Here is an 18,102-nt window from a genome sequence, read left to right on the forward strand (position 1 = left end):
AAATTATTTAATCAATAACAAATATTCTTTGAGTAATTAATATTGTTCCAGAATTGTGGTAGGCATCACATGTATATTTTAAAAAAATGTAATATAGATCCTGCAGTCAAAGAGTTTAAAAATCTAGTATAGAAGACTAAAATAACATGAAAGAATAAAGTAACATAGTACTAAGTTGGGTGATATAATCCATGACTCCTATAATGCCTGAAGTTCCATTTACTAGAGACCTAAAATGATCAAATACTATATATTTTTATGTTGAATGACTAATACCACTATTTCATTCTCAGAACCTTTTACCAGTGCCTGGCTTATAGCCAACACTTTGTAGATGTTTGATGATGACTGAATGGGATTATATAAATATAATGATATGTGTGTGTGTGTGTGTGTGTGTGTATACACACACACACAAACATACAGACACACACACACATAGTATTTATTCACTGAGAAAATTCAGAGTTCAGACTACTTTAAATAAACATCATCTGTGGTTGAAACTTCCAAATTTCCACCTCAAGCTCTAACTTGATCTCCAGACTCATATATCCAACTACCTAGTTGACATGTTAAAAGAAAATGCTGTGATTTTCTCCTTAAACTTTAAACCTTTTTCCATCTTATTAGATATAAGTTTAATTTTTCTGGTGATTAAGGGCTAAAACTCAGGATTCTTCCATTATGTTTCTCCTTTCTTCACAGCTCACAATAAATCCTTCAGCAAATCCTGGGATTTCATCTGTAAAATCTATCCAGAACCAGTCACTAATCACCATTCCTACTTACTTTCTTTGACCAAATCACCAACACCTCTCACCTGGACCAAGGTAATAAGCCCATAACTGGTCATTCTCTATTGGCTCTTGTTTTCCCAAAGACTATTTTCCATAAAGCAGTCACAGTGAAGTTTAAATGTAACCAGATCATGCTACTTCCTTATGGGTTCTTTTGAAAGCTTTACTGCCTTCTGATGCTTAAGCTATCCCTTTTCAAGTTCTTCTATACTTGGCTGATCATCTCATTGTATTCAGGTTTCTGCTCAAATGTTATCTGAATTAAAACAACACTTTTCATCACCATTTACTTCACATCACAAGAGGCAGGGGCTTTGTCTTCCACATTCCTGTAGACCTAGTGCCTAAAACAATAACTGGTAATAGTTGGTATTCAATAGACACTCCCTGAAGCATGTAAAAGTTTCACCAGTGTGTGAAAGCAGAGCTATCAGCTTTAAACATCTTTACATTTACCCTCATTGTTAATAGCCCAATAAGGCTTTTTTTTCCTCCCAGTAAGAAACACAGATGAGTACCTAAGGAAAAGCAAGGTAACTGCTTGAAATCTATTCTGTTTGGAGAATTTATCTAGGTAAAAATCACTCAGAAAACAACTTTAGACCTGGTGCAAATCCTGTGCTAGGACTACTTGCTGCCTAATTACCTTTTATCTTGGGTCAAATGGTATTATCCTCAAATTTTATACCTAACAAGAAACTGAAAACGTGATCCTAGTTGGAAATAGGAACAAGGGTATTGCAGATATAATTAAGAGGACAGCATACTGGTTTAGGATGGGCCTTAAATCTATCATGACTGGTGTCCTTATAAGGAAGACACTTAGGTACAGAGACACGGGAGACAGAAAGGGAATAACACTGAAGTAAAGGTTGGATGTACCCTCCCACAAGCCAAGTTGGAAGAAGCTACTGGCTCCACTAACATAAGGAAGGAAACAAAAAGAGTGAGGAAGGCACAGATATGAGAAATAGGAAATCCAGGCAAAAGAAATGCTTAGGATGGTGACAGGAGATTTAGATTTATATTTAGAATACCAAGTGTTATTAAATATCTTGAGAGATTTAAAAAACCAATGAGGAATTTGGTTTTACATAGAGTACACAGACAATCAACAAAATAAACATAATAATGACAAACTATAAGTAGAAATATTATACAGAAAAACAAAAGTAATAAACATTCACTAAATGACTCACAGCCAAAATAACATAATCACTATATGTTCACCTCATCTAAATCTGACCCAAGCATATTAGGAAGACAGAAGGGATAAAGAGGGTACATATATGACACAGAAGCTGAAGGAGGAAAGAGATCTAAATACTTGTAAACCACAGCTGGAAGTCAATAGCTAGTGCTTAAAATGTATTAATATAAACATACTGATGTGGGGGTAAATTCCATAAGAATCAACTGTAATTGAAGGTGGGGAATGACCAATAGAGAACTGTCATTTCTCTCTCTCTCTCTCACACACACACACACAAATCTTGTAGAAGTATTTGATTTTCAAAATCAGTGGCTGGCAAACTGACTCGTGTGCCAGTTTCTCACCTGCTATCTGCTTTTAAAAATAAAGTTTTATGGGAACATAAAACCAAATTCATTTATCCACATACTATCTATGGCTGCACTAAGTCAGAGTTGTATTGTTCAGTAGTTGTGACAAAGATTGTAAGGCCTAGAAAGCCCAAAATATTTACAATATGGTCCTTAATGGAAAGAGTTAATGTTGCTCTATATTACATGCAAGAACCTTCAGTGGGGATCAACCAAAAACTGATGAAAACAGGAAAAAACTTTTTTTTTTTTAAAGCAAGCTCATGATGTCTAAAACTTGAATTAAAAAAAAAAAAAACACTGCCGTGACAGTTTTGCTGCCAAATTGAGGCGATGGGTTATAGCCCTAAATGCAGTAGATGTGCTTCCTGAACTGTGATATAATAAGATATTCTGGCTTAGTAGAAACCATTTGGTACTCAATGCAGAGGCACTATTTCTTAATCCTCAGGACTAATTCTATGTAAAAACATTTATATGTGAAAACAGCGACAATGGCAACAAAAACAACTAGTCCTGACAAACGTTATACACACTACAAGAATCTTTGTTCAGGTTACAAGGGAAAAGAAGACATTCCAACAGCATCTGTTTTTTCTTGAACTGTTTCTTTCAGTACATTTTCCCTGCGTAGCTACTAAAAATTCAATTCATTTCAAAGAAAATTCCTGATGATATATGAAAAACTGTATCTGTAAAGCAGAAAAACTAGAAAGTAACTATTTTTATCATGTGAGTTAATTTCACATGTTTTAGATAAGAATTTCTGGGAATCCAAAATAGATTCTGACTAAATGAATTCATGTATAATTGTTCAAAGTCATATTTATTACTGTTCCCAAATCTCTGTTTTGACAACCTGCAAAGAGCTTTAATGACCTGGGCGTTCTTCTTTCCAGAATAGCTGCATCTTACCACTTACCACAATGGTAGTACCTGCATATCTAGTGTAGACTCTAAGTAACACTACCTTGATAAGAATCACTTTATCTTTGAATTTACTTAGCAATCCTACTTCTGTGCTCTGGAAGATATCTCAGAGTAATCTGACTTCAGTTCAGTTCAGTCACTCAGTCGTGTCCGACTTTGCAACCCCATGAATTGCAGCACGCCAGGCCTCCATGTCCATCACCAACTCCCAGAGTTTACTCAAACTCATGCCCATCAAGTTGGTGATGCCATCCAGCCATCTCATCCTCTGTCGTCCCCTTCTCCTCCTGCCCCCAATCCCTCCCAGCATCAGGGTCTTTTCAAATGAGTCAACTCTTCGCACGAGGTGGCCAAAGTACTGGAGTTTCAGCTTCAGCATCAGTCCTTCCAATGAACACACAGGACTGATCTCCTTCGGATGGACTGGTTGGATCTCCATGCAGTCCAAGGGACCCTCAAGAGTCTTCTCCAACACCACAGTTCAAAAGCATCAATTTTTTGGTGCTCAGCTTTCCTCACAGTCTGACTCTCACATCCATACATGACCACTGGAAAAACCACAGCCTTGACTCGACAGACCTTTGTTGACAAAGTCAACAAAGTCTCTGCTTTTTAATATGCTATCTAGGTTGGTCATAACTCTCCTTCCAAGGAGTAAGTGTCTTTTAATTTCATGGCTGCAGCCACTATCTGCAGTGATTTTGGAGCCCAAAAAAATAAAGTCTGACACTGTTTCTACTCTCTCCCCATCTATTTCCCATGAAGTGATGGGACCAGATGCCATGATCTTAGTTTTCTGAATGTTGAGCTTTAAACCAACTTTTTCACTCTCCTCTTTCACTTTCATCAAGAGGCTTTTTAGATCATCTTCACTTTCTGCCATAAGGGTGGTGTCATCTGCATATCTGAGGTTATTGATATTTCTCCCGGCAATCTTGATTCCAGCTTGTGCTTCTTCCAGCCCAGCATTTCTCATGATGTATTCTGCATATAAGTTAAATAAGCAGGGTGACAATATACAGCCTTGACATACTCCTTTCCCTATTTGGAACCAGTCTGTTGTTCCATATCCAGTTCTAACTGTTGCTTCCTGACCTGCATATAGGTTTCTCAAGAGGCAGGTCAGGTAGTCTGGTATGCTCATCTCTTTCAGAATTTTCCACAGTTTATTGTGATCCACATAATCAAGGGCTTTCGCATAGTCAATAAAGCAGAAATAGATGTTTTTCTGGAACTCTCTTGCTTTTTTGATGATCCAGCAGTTGTTGGCAATTTGATCTCTGGTTCCTCTGCCTTTTCTAAAACCAGCTTGAACATCTGGAAGTTCTCAGTTCACGTATTGCTGAAGCCTGGCTTGGAGAATTTTGAGCATTACTTTACTAGCGTGTGAGATGAGTGCAATTGTGTGCTAGTTTGAGCATTCTTTGGCATTGCCTTTCTTAGGGACTGGAATGAAAACTGACTTGTGATCCAATTTCAGTAAATTCTATTAAAAAAAAAAGGAGAGCCCTAGAGTAAGTTTTAAAATTGTACAATTACATATGACTTCTATTATGAAGAGTTATTCTTATTTGTTACATATCATTCTCTTTAACTATATTTTTATGCTGCAACCTTTGCAGTGGACTTATTGGGAAGAATACCAGGTTAATAAGAAGTGAGAGTGAGTAAAAATTATGTATTCCATAATTCTAGGGTTGGCACTCACATTAGTTGTCACAATTGGAGTTGTACAGTATATTGCTTACACACCCAAATGTAAGCAGTGAATTCAAACAAAAACATTATGGCTTGAGTCAACAAGCTACATAGGTCTATAAAACTAAGTAGTTACTAATGAGGTATGATTATGTAACAATAAGTAGAATTATGTATATCACAGCTTTAGGTTTGTGATTATATGCAATCTGTGTTTTTAAAGAAAAGTTAATGATATCAGCAAATAAAATTTTTATTATTGTCCTGAAAGTACATTGTTGATGAGTAGTTACTTTAAAATGAAGATATATAACAAATTCTCATTCTTTGTGCTTCCTAGTTTGACAGCTAGTGTGAGATAACAAGCCCTGGTGGCTCAGATGGTAAAGAATGCAATGTCAGAGACCCAGGTTCGATCCCTGGGTCAGGAAGAATCCCTTGGAGAAAGGAATGGCAACCCACTCCAGTATTCTTGCCTGGAGAATTTCATGGACAGAGGAGGCTCGCTTGTTGAGGCAGTGTCCATACTATGGCACTGTCCACGTCCTTAACAGTAGCTAGGATAAACACTACTCCATTGGTAGGAATACAATTCTGCTTAAAAAAACATAAGGAGATGAATGGGTTTCTCTAATGGTTTCTCTATTGCCAATCCTTTTTAAGCTTTCAGGAAAAAAAAAAATGAAGGCAGAACATTATTTAAGAACCAAATTTCAGCAACCACCATCCTGATCAGTCAGCAGTCATAAATTTTAAGGTAAGACCCTCCACTAGTAAAAAGAATACAACTTGCTGAAGACTCGGATGATGGCTAGTGCTTTTCAGCAATGAAGTATTTTTAAATAAAGGTATGTTCATTTTTTTAGACATAATGCTATTATACACACCACAGTCTACAGTATAGTGCAAACATGACTTTTACATGCACTGGGAAACCAAAATTTTGTGTATTGTTTTATTGTGGTTATTTGCTTTACCAAGGTGGTCTGAAATTGAACACCCAGTATCCTCAATGTATGCTGGTAGTTCTTTGATTTGGAAAAAGTCTTAGATAAAAATATCAAATTTTATATATATAGCAAACATTTAAATAAATTTATAAAATTCTCTAAGTAAAATATTGTCAAATTTAATACTTTAAACCTTTCTTTAACTTTGTTCTTAAGAAAGCAATTAGAAATCATTCATTTAATGTTTTAAGTTGAAATTTTAACAAGAGATTAAAGAAGTAAACAGAATAGAGATCACAGATTTTATCAACAATTAAATTAACAGTATTGACTTGATTTCAAGACCACTTAGCCAGTTAGAAACAAGGGAGAACTCAAAGTCAGGTTTCTAAATTCAATCTGGTATTCTCAACAAGCTTTCTTCTAAACTATTTTAAATAACTTTCCTTTGTTTTGTGACCCAATTCCAAGCCACCCTCAAATCTTTTTGTAAAGAAATTAAATATAAACATAAAAACAAAAAGAGGCTTATTAATCAACTGGACTAAGTTCATACCTTTGGTAGTGTTTGGGGTCTGTGCTGGAATAAGAGATGTCTACATTTTCCTTAAGGCACTGAGGTTAAGTGTAGGAACTCACAAAAGTACAACAGTCCCTGAGATAAGGGACTTCTAATCCTTTATCTAACTTTACTTCTTTCCCATCCCTTTTCCTTCCTCACTTAAATTTCTCTCTCTTTATATTTACAGATATTTACATATAAATATATATAGCTAACAAAACATATACACTAGTGAAGTAATGCTCAAAATTCTTCAAGCCAGGCTTCAACTGTACGTGAACCGTGAACTCCAGATGTTCAAGCTAGATTTAGAAAAGGCAGAGGAACCAGAGATCAAATTGCCAACATCCACTGGATCATTGAAAAAGCAAGAGAATTCCGGAAAAACATCTACTTCTGCTTTATTGACTATGCTAAAGCCTTTGACTGTATAGACCACAACAAAATGGAAAATTCTTCATGAGATGGAAATACCAGACTACCTTAGCCCTGCCTCCTGAGAAATCTGTATGCAGGTCAGGAAGCAACAGTTAGAACTGGACATGGAACAACAGACTGGTTCCAAATTGGGAAAGGAGTACAACAAGGCTGTATATTGTCACCCTGCTTATTTAACTTATATGCAGAGTACATCATGCAAAATGCCAGGCTGGATGAAGCACAAGCTGGAATCAAGATTGCTTGGAGGAATATCAATAACCTCAGATATGCAGATGACACCACCCTTATGGCAGAAAAAGTGAAGAGGAACTAAAGATTCTCTTGATGAAAGTGAAAGAGGAGAGTGAAAAAGTTGACTTAAAACTCAATATTCAAAAAAGTAAGATCAGGGCATCCAGTCCCATCACATCATAGCAAATAGATGGGGAAACAATGAAAATTGTGACAGACTTAATTTTTGGGGGCTCCAAAATTGCTGCAGATGGTGACTGCAGCCCTGAAATTAAAAGATGCTTGCTCCTTGGAAGAAAAGTTATGACTAACCTAGACAGCATATTAAAAAGCAGAGACATCACTTTGCCAACAAAGGTCCATCTAATCAAAGCTATGGTTTTTCCAGACATCATGTATGGATGTGAGAGTTGGACTATAAGGAAAGCTAAGCACTGAAGAATTGATGCTTTTGAACTGTGGTGTTGGCAAAGACTTGAGAGTCCCATGGACTGCAAGGAGATCCAACCAGTCCATCCTAAAGGAAATCAGTCCTTAATATTCATCAGAAGGACTGATGCTGAAACTGAAACTCCAATAGTTAGGCCACCTGATATGAAAAACTGACTCATTTGAGAAGACCTTGATGCTGGGAAACACTGAGGGCGGGAGGAGAAGGGGACGACAGAGGATGAGATGGTTGGTTGGCATCACCGACTTGATGGACATGAGTTTGAGCAAGCTCTGGGTGTTGCTGATGGACAGGGAGGCCTGCTGTGCTGCAGTCCATGGGGTCTCAAAAAGTCAGATGTGACTCAATTGAATGACTGATATATAAGTATGCTTTATTATGCGAAGATGAAATCTTACACATAAGGACACAAATATCATCTCTTGAGGCTCACAATCTTTCACTAATTTAAAAGGTTAAAACAAATGCACAAATAACTAACCCAGAGCAGAACGTGATAAACTTCAGAGGAGAGACTGAAAATGTTGTGGAGGTTTACAGAAGAATTGAAATATAGTCAAACATCTTAAATTTAAAAAAAGGTATTTTGAAGCTTAAAGGCCTAAGCAATCTTTATTAACAAATAGACATTTGTTAATCTCTCTTCCACACCTGCAAGAAACAGTCATCACAATATTGGGAGATATGCAGGAAACCACAACTTTCCTTATTTGAAGTTGACACAGTGATTGCCTTGGAGCATTCTCAGGAAACTGTGGTTTTCACACACCTCCAGTTTCTTCCATTTCAAATAAATTAAATAAAAAAGGGAAAACACCTCATCTTTGAATGGAAGAATTTTATTTTGGCATATGGGTGTTTCTGTGAACACAAAGTATTTGGTGCTCAACTTTGAAAAGAACTTTGAGAATGTACATGTAAATATAAACAAGAGTCTAAAAGTGGAAAAGCTCTCTTACATGCAATGTTCATTCCTTTGAAATGTTGTTGCCTTAGAGAAGAACTAACACCTATCTCTGCTCAAACTGTTCTAAAAAACTGCAGAGGGAGGAAAACTCCCAAACTCAGTCTATGAGGCCATCATCATCCTGATATCAAAACCAGACAACGATATCACAGAAAAGGAAAATTACAGGCCAATATCACTGAAGAACATAGAGGCAAAAATCCTCAACAACGTTCTAACGGACAAAATCCAACAACACATTGAAAGGAAGAAACACCATTATCAAGTGGGGTTTACCGCAGGGATGCAAGGATTCTTCAATATATGCAAATAAATCAAAGTGATACACCATATTAACAAACTGAAAAATAAAAACCCTATGATCATCTCAATAAATGCAGAGAAAGCTTCTGACAAAATTCAGCACCCATTTATAATAATAATAATAATAAAAAACCTCTCCAGAAAATTTGCAGGAGGAATTTTTTACCTCAACATAATAAAGGCCATACACAGCAAACCCACAGCAAACATTATTCTCAACAGTGAAAAACTGTTCCTCTAAGATAAGGAACACTTACGCTATTATTCAGTATAGTTTTGGAAGTCCTAGCCACAGTAATTAGAGAAGAAAAAGAAATAAAAGGAATCCAGATTGGAAAACAAGTAAAACTCTCACTGTTTGCAGATGACATGATACTACACATAGAAAACCCTAAAAATACCACAAAATAACTACTAGAGCTGGTCAATGAATTTAGTAAAGTCATAGCATATAAAATCAATACACAGAAATCCCATGCATTTCTATACACTACAATGAAAAATCAGAAAGATAAATTAAGGAAACAATCTCATTCACCATTGCAACAAAAAGAATAAAATACCTAGGAATAAACCTACCTAAAGAGACAAAAGACCTGTATGCAGAAAATTATAAGACACTGATAAAAGAAACCAATGACTACACAAACAGATGGAGAAATCTACCATGTTCCTGGATTGGAAGAATCAATATTATCAAAATGACTGTACTACCCAAGTTCAGTTTAGTTCAGTCTCTCAGTCATGTCCGACTCTTTGCGACCCCATGAATCGCAGCACGCCAGGCCTCCATGTCCATCACAAACTCCCGGAGTCCACCCAAACTCATGTCCATGGAGTTGGTGATGCCATCCAGCCATCTCATCCTCTGTCGTCCCCTTCTCCTCCTGCCCCCAATCCCTCCTAGCATCGGGGTCTTCTCCAATGAGTCAACTCTTCACATGAGGTGGCCAAAGTACTGGAGTTTCAGCTTCAGCATCAGTCCTTCCAGTGAACACCCAGGACTGATCTCCTTCAGGATGGACTGGTTGGATCTCCTTGCAGTCCAAGGGACCCTCAAGAGTCTTCTCCAACACCACAGTTCAAAAGCATCAATTTTTTGGTGCTCAGCTTTCCTCACAGTCCGACTCTCACATCCATACATGACCACTGGAAAAACCACAGCCTTGACTAGACGGACCTTTGTTGACAAAGTCAACAAAGTCTCTGCTTTTTAATATGCTATCTAGGTTGGTCATAACTCTCCTTCCAAGGAGTAAGTGTCTTTTAATTTCATAGCTGCAATCACCATCTGCAGTGATTTTGGAGCCCAAAAAAATAAAGTCTGACACTGTTTCTACTCTCTCCCCATCTATTTCCCATGAAGTGATGGGACCAGATGCCATGATCTTAGTTTTCTGAATGTTGAGCTTTAAACCAACTTTTTCACTCTCCTCTTTCACTTTCATCAAGAGGCTTTTTAGATCATCTTCACTTTCTGCCATAAGGGTGGTGTCATCTGCGTATCTGAGGTTATTGATATTTCTCCCGGCAATCTTGATTCCAGCTTGTGCTTCTTCCAGCCCAGCATTTCTCATGATGTATTCTGCATATAAGTTAAATAAGCAGGGTGACAATATACAGCCTTGACATACTCCTTTCCCTATTTGGAACCAGTCTGTTGTTCCATATCCAGTTCTAACTGTTGCTTCCTGACCTGCATATAGGTTTCTCAAGAGGCAGGTCAGGTAGTCTGGTATGCTCATCTCTTTCAGAATTTTCCACAGTTTATTGTGATCCACATAATCAAGGGCTTTCGCATAGTCAATAAAGCAGAAATAGATGTTTTTCTGGAACTCTCTTGCTTTTTCGATGATCCAGTGGGTGTTGGCAATTTGATCTCTGGTTCCTCTGCCTTTTCTAAAACCAGCTTGAACATCTGAAAGTTCTCAGTTCACGTATTGCTGAAGCCTGGCTTGGAGAATTTTGAGCATCACTTTACTAGCGTACTACCCAAAACAATCTACAAATGAATGCAATTCCTATCAAATTATCAATGGCATTTTCCCAGGACTAGAACAAAACATTTCACAATTTGCATGGAAACACAAAAGACGACAAACAGCCAAAGCAGTCATGAGAAAGAAGAGGCCAGCGGGAGGTGTCAGCTCCCTGAGCTCAGACTCCACTACGAAGCCTCAGTCACCTAAGACAGCACGGTACTGGCACAGAGCAGAAGTGTACCCCAATGAAGTAAGACCGAAATCCTAGGGATGAACTCATGGACACATGGGCACCTTATTCTTGACAAAGGAGGCAAAAATATACAGTGGAGAAAAGAAAACCTCTTCAATAAGTGGTTCTGGGAAAACTGGTCAGCTACATGTAAAAGAATAAAATTAGAACACTTCCTAACAACACACACAAAAATAAACTCAAAATGGATTAAAGACTTAAATGTTAAGACTAGAAACTATAAAGCTCTTAGATGAAAACTTAAGCACTACTCTCTGACATAAATCACAGCAATATTCTCTCTGACCCACCTCCTTGATTAATGGAAATAAAAACAAAAATAAACAAATGAGACCTAATAAAACTTCAAAGCTTTTGCACACCAAAGAAAGCCATAAACAACCTGAAAAGATAACTCTCAGAATGGGAGAAATTAACTGCAAATGAAGCAACTGACATAGGATTAGTCTCCAAAACATATAAGCACCTCATACAGCTCAATATAAAAAAAGCTAACAACCCAATCAAAAATGGGCAGAAGACCTAAACAGACATTTCTCCACAAAGAAAATATAGAGATGGCTAATAAACACATGAAAAGATGCTCAACATCACTTATTATTAGAGAAATGCAAATCAAAACTACAATAAGGCATCACCTCACACCAGTCAGAATGGTCATCACCAAAAAATCTACAATCAATGCTGGAGACGATGTGGAGAAAAGGGAATGCCCCTGCATTATGGGAAACAGTATGGACATTCCTTAAAAAACTATAAATAAATCTATCATATGTCCCAGCAAATCCATTACTGGGCATATGCCCTGAGAAAAACACAATTCTAAAAGACACATGTATCCCAGTGTTCACTGCAATAATATTTATAATAGCTAGGACATGGAAGCAAGCTAGATACCCATCGACAGATGAATGGGTAAAGAAGATGTGGTACATAAATACAATGAAACATTCCTCAGCTATAAAAGGGAACAAATTTGAGTCAGTTGTAGTGAGGTGGAGGAACCTAGAGCCTCTTATACGGAGTAAAGTAAACCAAAAAGAGAAAAACAAGTATCATATATTAACACATATATATGGAATCTAGAAAAATGGTACTGAAAAACCTAGTACAGAACAGACTTGTGTCCACACCTGTTGTCTTGTATATATATTGATACTATCATGTGTATCATACTATTATGTGTAAAACAGTTAATGGAAATTGCTATAAATACAGGGAGCTCAACCTGGTGCTCTGTGATGACCTAGAGGGATGGGTTGGAGTGAGTGGAGGGAGACTCGAGAGAGAGGGTATATAAATACACAATGATGTGTTGGTTTCTGCCATAAGCAGCATGAATAGACTGTAATGTGCTGCTTATGGCAGAAACCAAAACATCATAGTAAAGCAATCTTCCATCAGTTAAAAATAAAAATCAAATTGACTAAAGGAACTCATACAGGTAGAAAGCTAGTAGCAGTACTTTTAACATTAACTCGACTTCAATTCTAGGTTTTTCCTAAAGATAGAAGTCAACACATTTATATTTGTATTTATTAAAAACATTTAGAAATATAGTAAGAAACAGTCCCTTTAGTTGAATCAGAAGAATTGTGGATAACAAGTAAAGGGCTTAGAGTCCACATTTAGGAAACAGGAGATTTTTCTGTATTCATTAAACTGTTAAAATCCCATGATTCCAAAATGCTGTCTTACATATAGAGATGTATTCTATCCTTTTGTCCTAAAATTTCATTTTGCAGGCAGAGACTTTGGTTGTCTAAACCTTGGATCTAACATTTCCTACTGATTGACCACAGGTATATTTTGACCCTTCTGGGCCCACTGTCTCATCTGTTAAATGAGATTATTATCATCTTAATGAGAAAGCTAATGTATATAAAGTATCTAACAAGTCAGCTACTAGTAGATGTTAGCAAATATTAATTTGCTTCCTCTAATCCTTTAAAATAACTATGTTCTATTCCCTTCCTTTTTTCCATAGTGCCTGGCCAACTGTTCTGCATATAATTGACATTTGGACTTGAGAAATCCTTGAAATTCTGGCAATAATTGTCTGGAAATGTCACAGTTCTAGTGCCCAAACTCTATAGTTTTAAAATTCTCATACAAATATTAACTGGCTACTTAATCTTTCTAACCACTTCTGAATTTGGAAATGAAGATACTACTAGTATTACTACACACACATGTGCACACATGAATGTCTTCACTTGAAATCAATGCTGAGATACTAACGTATATGGAAGAACGAAGCAAGCTCTAAGGAGTTACACAAATCAGCTTGTTCTGCTCTATTCTGATGGTCAGACAGCTTCAAATGTATAAGCTCTATGTAATAGCCTTATTACTACCTCTTTGGTCATCTAATTAACTTCCCTTCCTGTGGCAAACCAATCAGTCTTCTCTCCATGACACTCAGTTAATTTATTCACATATTCTGATACAGAAGAACATTAATTCAATGGGAAGAATATCATAAATGAAACAAAACAGCAACAAAATAGGTGAAATCAAATAGCTCAGGAGGAATCTGAAACCATTCTTAAACAAGGCAATTTCCCTTGGCTCTAAATCCTCAAGGGTTCCATCAAGAACTATAAAACAGAACTGTCTTCCTTTGTCCTTCTCCACCTCCCTTTCCTTCCTTTCATTTGGAGGAAGGTACTGAAAGGGCAGAAATGTAATGAAATTGTTTTTTTTTTTTGCTTGACAACATTCCAGTCTGATCCAAACTTTCTATGTGTTTATTATATATCTCATGACTATAAATCTAGTAATATGCAAATGAATTTGCTATTTAGAAAATATAAATGATAAGCAAATACAGACTCATTTCCCCATTTTTAGGATGACATTTCACACACTGGGAGGTTAAACAAAAGGTTGTAAATTAAATAAGAAGCACTAAAGAAACCTGATTTTACAAACACTACACATGCATTAACTAGCAGTAACCTTCCAAGTGAAAACAATCAGACTGAAAAGTTAAAAAAAAAAAAGACAAAGATACATTATTTTGGATATTTTCAAGTTCAAATTAAAAAACAAGTGTCAAGCTTTAGTGCTGAAATTTAAATGGAAACATAATATTAGGCAACAAAAATAAATTGGTTTTTAATCCCATCATAAATTAAATATTACTGAGATACAGCAACCAGAAAATGAAAAAAAAATTTTATTCTGGTAAAAACCTTAAATTATTATTTTTTTAAACTCTCAAGAGAAAACAAATATATTCTAACATATTTTTATACAATTACCACTATTCTAACTTAACATGTCAGTATTTTGTCAGAAACATACACACCAAGTAAAAAAGTATTACAGAACTAAATTTTTTTCATCTCTATGAATGAATGCTATGAAGTAAGAATATTTACTGTAGAATCAGGCAGAATCAAAATAAGGAAGCTGTAAAATCATGCTCCTGACTTTTTGGTGTTGCTTTCCTGACAAGGACCATAACAACAACAACAAATGTTCCCTCTCCTCAAACAGGCAACAATCTTTCGTTTTCTGACCTTCTTACAATAAAATGTTTTAAAATTCTAATGTCTAATATCAATTAATTGCAGAGAAATGAGTACTAGTGTACATAAATGTAGAGTTAAGAGTATTTTTTTCCCTTAAAGCTGTAGTAGGAATACTGCCATTTATAGTTGTAGATTCCAACACATCTCTCCTAGTAATCAATAAAACAAGCAGGCAGGAAGTCAGTAAAGCTGTAAATCATCTGTACAACACCATCAATCAGTTTGACCTAAATGACATTTACAGGACACTGATCTCAATATAATAACATTGTTTTCAAGTGCACATGAAATATTCACCAAGATAAGCCATACTCTGAACAAATAACGTAAATATTAAAGTTAAAAGAATAACAATCATAAAAACTATGCTCATGGATCACAAAGAAAACAAAAGGTACCCCAAATCCTAATTGTTCAGAAATTAAACAATATCCATCTAATTAAACCATAGGTTAAAAGTGAAATTTCAAAGGAAATTTAAAACTTTTTAAAATCAAAGAAAATAAAATACAACATATCATATTTATAAGATGTAGCTAAAGCAGTGCTTAGAGGGAATTTTACTGCATTAAGTGTTTATATTAGAAAAAAAAAAAAAGAAACGTCTAAATTAGTAATTTAAGCTTCCAAATTAAGAAACCAGAGGAAAGAGCAAAGTAAACACAAATGCAAGAGGAAGAAATAATACAGATTAAAGCAAACGTGAATAAAAGTGAAAACAGAAATTCAATAGTTACAAAAATCAATTAATTCAAAATCTGTTCCCTGGTGGAACTGTCATGTAGGCTTCAGCAAAGTGGGCAGAAATGAAAAAGAGGGAAAAGCAAGAATGAAGCTAGTGTAGCAAACGCAAGGGGCAGAAGATCTGGGTAAAAGTCCATGTAAGTAACTGTGAACATAACAGTGGTGTACTCTTAATTAGTTCACTTCTTACTTTCTGAGCTTCAGTTTCCTTACTTATAAAAGGGGGTAGAAATAATTTCCATAGAATAAATGCAGAGATTAAATGTTTATAAAAACTAGTATTTGGAAAAAATAAAAAATCTTTGTTCTAAATAATAAGATTAACAGACTAATTGCAGTCTAGCACACAAATGCCACATTAACTTCAACATACCTTTTAAGGTCCCTGGAGGTGTGTATAAGAATAAGGTAAAATTCATTAATTATCATAAAAATATTTTTTGGTAGCAACAGTAGAGCTCAAATAGGAAAAATCATCATACACTAATAGTAACTGGTTTATTCAAGGAAAAAAAGTGAAAAGAAAAAATGAGGTCAAGAATACGGAACTATTCCCAAAAGAAATACAACTTACTGCAAAAGTACCTTTTTGCAGATTTTTTCAAAGTTGATATCTTCACCAAGAGCAGATTTAGTTACTACATCAGGTTTCAACTCCTGTAAAAGAATAAACTAATTTTAGTTATGAGCCTAATTTTAAACTGTCATTATACTATGAGTTGAATTTCTTCCTGTGTTTTGCTTTCAAGGATTCTGTTATTTAAAGAAATTATTACTTATTTTAATGATATTTCAGGACACTGGAAATTCTATCAATTTATAAAGAAAAGCTGATATTTACAGAGAAATACTTAATTTTAATCCTTGATTAAAAAAAATCTAAACCACAAATGTTTTTCTACTCTGGAAAGGATTAATCTAGTTTTATTTTAGAAAACTAAGAAACATAGAAAAACAAAGAAAAGTAAATAAAATTACTGGCAATGTTTTCATAATTATAATTTTATTATATATCCTTCTACAAGCTTCTTTCAGAGTTTGTTTGGTATGCATTCCACTAAGGAATTGTCAGTACCAAAATCAGACTGATTCTATTCTGTGCAATCGAAGATGGAGAAGCTCTATACAGTCAGGAAAAACAAGACCTGGAGCTAACTGTGGCTCAGATCATCAGCTCTTTATTATAAAATTCAGGCTCAAATTGAAGAAAGCAGGAAAAACCACAAGCTCATTTAGGTATGACCTAAATCAAATTGCTTACGATTATACAGTGGAGGTAATGAATAAATTCAAGGGACTAGATCTGGTAGACAGAATGTATGAAGAACTATGGACGGAGGTTCATAACATTGAACAGGAGGTGATAACCAAAATCACGCCCAAGAAAAAAAAATTCAAGAAGTCAAAGTGGTTGTCTGAGGAGGCCTTACAAATAGCTGAGATAAGTGACCAATGTAAAGAAATAGAGGAAAACAATAAAATGGGAAAGACTAGGGATCTCTTTAAGAAAACTGGAGATACCAAGGGAATATTTCATATAAAGATAGGCACATTAAAGGATAAAAATGGCAAGGGCCTAACAGAAGCAGAAGAGATTAAGAAAATGCAAAAATACACAGAAGAACTATACAAAAAACCTCTTAATGACCCAGATAACCACGATGATGTGGTCACTCACCTAGAGTCAGACATTCTGGAGTGTGAAGTCATGTGGGCCTTAGGAAGCATTACTATGAACAAGGATAGTGGAGGTGATGGAATTCCAGCTGATCTATTTCAAATCTTAAAAGATGATGCTGTTAAAGTGCTGCACTCATTATGCCAACAAATTTGGAAAACTCAACAATGGCCACAGGACTGGAAAAGGTCAGTTTTCATCCCAATTCCAAAGAAAGGCAATGCCAAAGAATGTTCAAATTACCGTACAATTGCACTCATTTCACATGACAGCAAGATTATGCTTTACATTCTTCAAACTAGGCATCAACAGTACGTGAACTGAGGACTTCCAGATGTACAAGCTGGATTTAGAAAAGGCAGAGGAACAAGAGATCAAATTGCCAAAATATGCTGAATCATAGAAAAAGCAAGGGAATTCCAAAAAAACCTTCTACTACTGCTTCACTGACTACGCTAAAGCCTTTGACTGTGGATCACAACAAACTGCGGAATATTCTTAATGAGATGAGAATACCAGATCATATTACCTGCCTCTTGAGAAACCTGTATGCAAGACAACCAGCAACAGTTAGAACTGGACATGTAACAATGGACTGGTTCCAAATTGGGAAAGAAGTACGTCAAGGCTGTAAATTGTCACCATGCTTATTTAACTTATAAGCACAGTACATCATGCAAAATGCTGGATGGAGTTAAGATTGTAGGGAGAAATCTCAACAACCTCAGATACACAGATGATACCACTTTAATGGCAGAAAGTGAAGAACTAAAGAGCCTTTTGAAGAAAGTGACAGAGGAAGAGTGTAAAAGCTGGTTTAAAATTCAACATTCAAAAAATGAAGAACATGGCATCCCGTCCCATCACTTCATGGCAAACAGATGGGGAAAATATGGAAACCATGTCAGATTTCATTTTCTTGGGCTCCAAAATCAATGCAGATGGTGACTGTAGCCACAAAATTAAAAGACACTTGCTCCTTGGAATAATAGCTATGATAAACCTATACA

At 35.8% G+C, this 18,102-nt stretch overlaps 1 protein-coding gene across 1 annotated transcript in view; it reads right to left on the reverse strand.

The window, feature by feature from the left end:
• SRFBP1 (serum response factor binding protein 1) overlaps positions 1-18,102 on the reverse strand; it is a 65,720-nt gene that overhangs the window by 14,131 nt on the left and 33,487 nt on the right. Inside the window, exon 4 of the mRNA XM_061150922.1 lies at positions 16,000-16,071. Within this exon, the coding sequence (XP_061006905.1) occupies positions 16,000-16,071 (72 nt within the window). The remainder of the gene's footprint in view (positions 1-15,999; positions 16,072-18,102) is intronic.

Source organism: Dama dama, chromosome 9 (genome assembly GCF_033118175.1).
Source record: "Dama dama isolate Ldn47 chromosome 9, ASM3311817v1, whole genome shotgun sequence".
Lineage (NCBI taxonomy): Eukaryota > Metazoa > Chordata > Mammalia > Artiodactyla > Cervidae > Dama > Dama dama.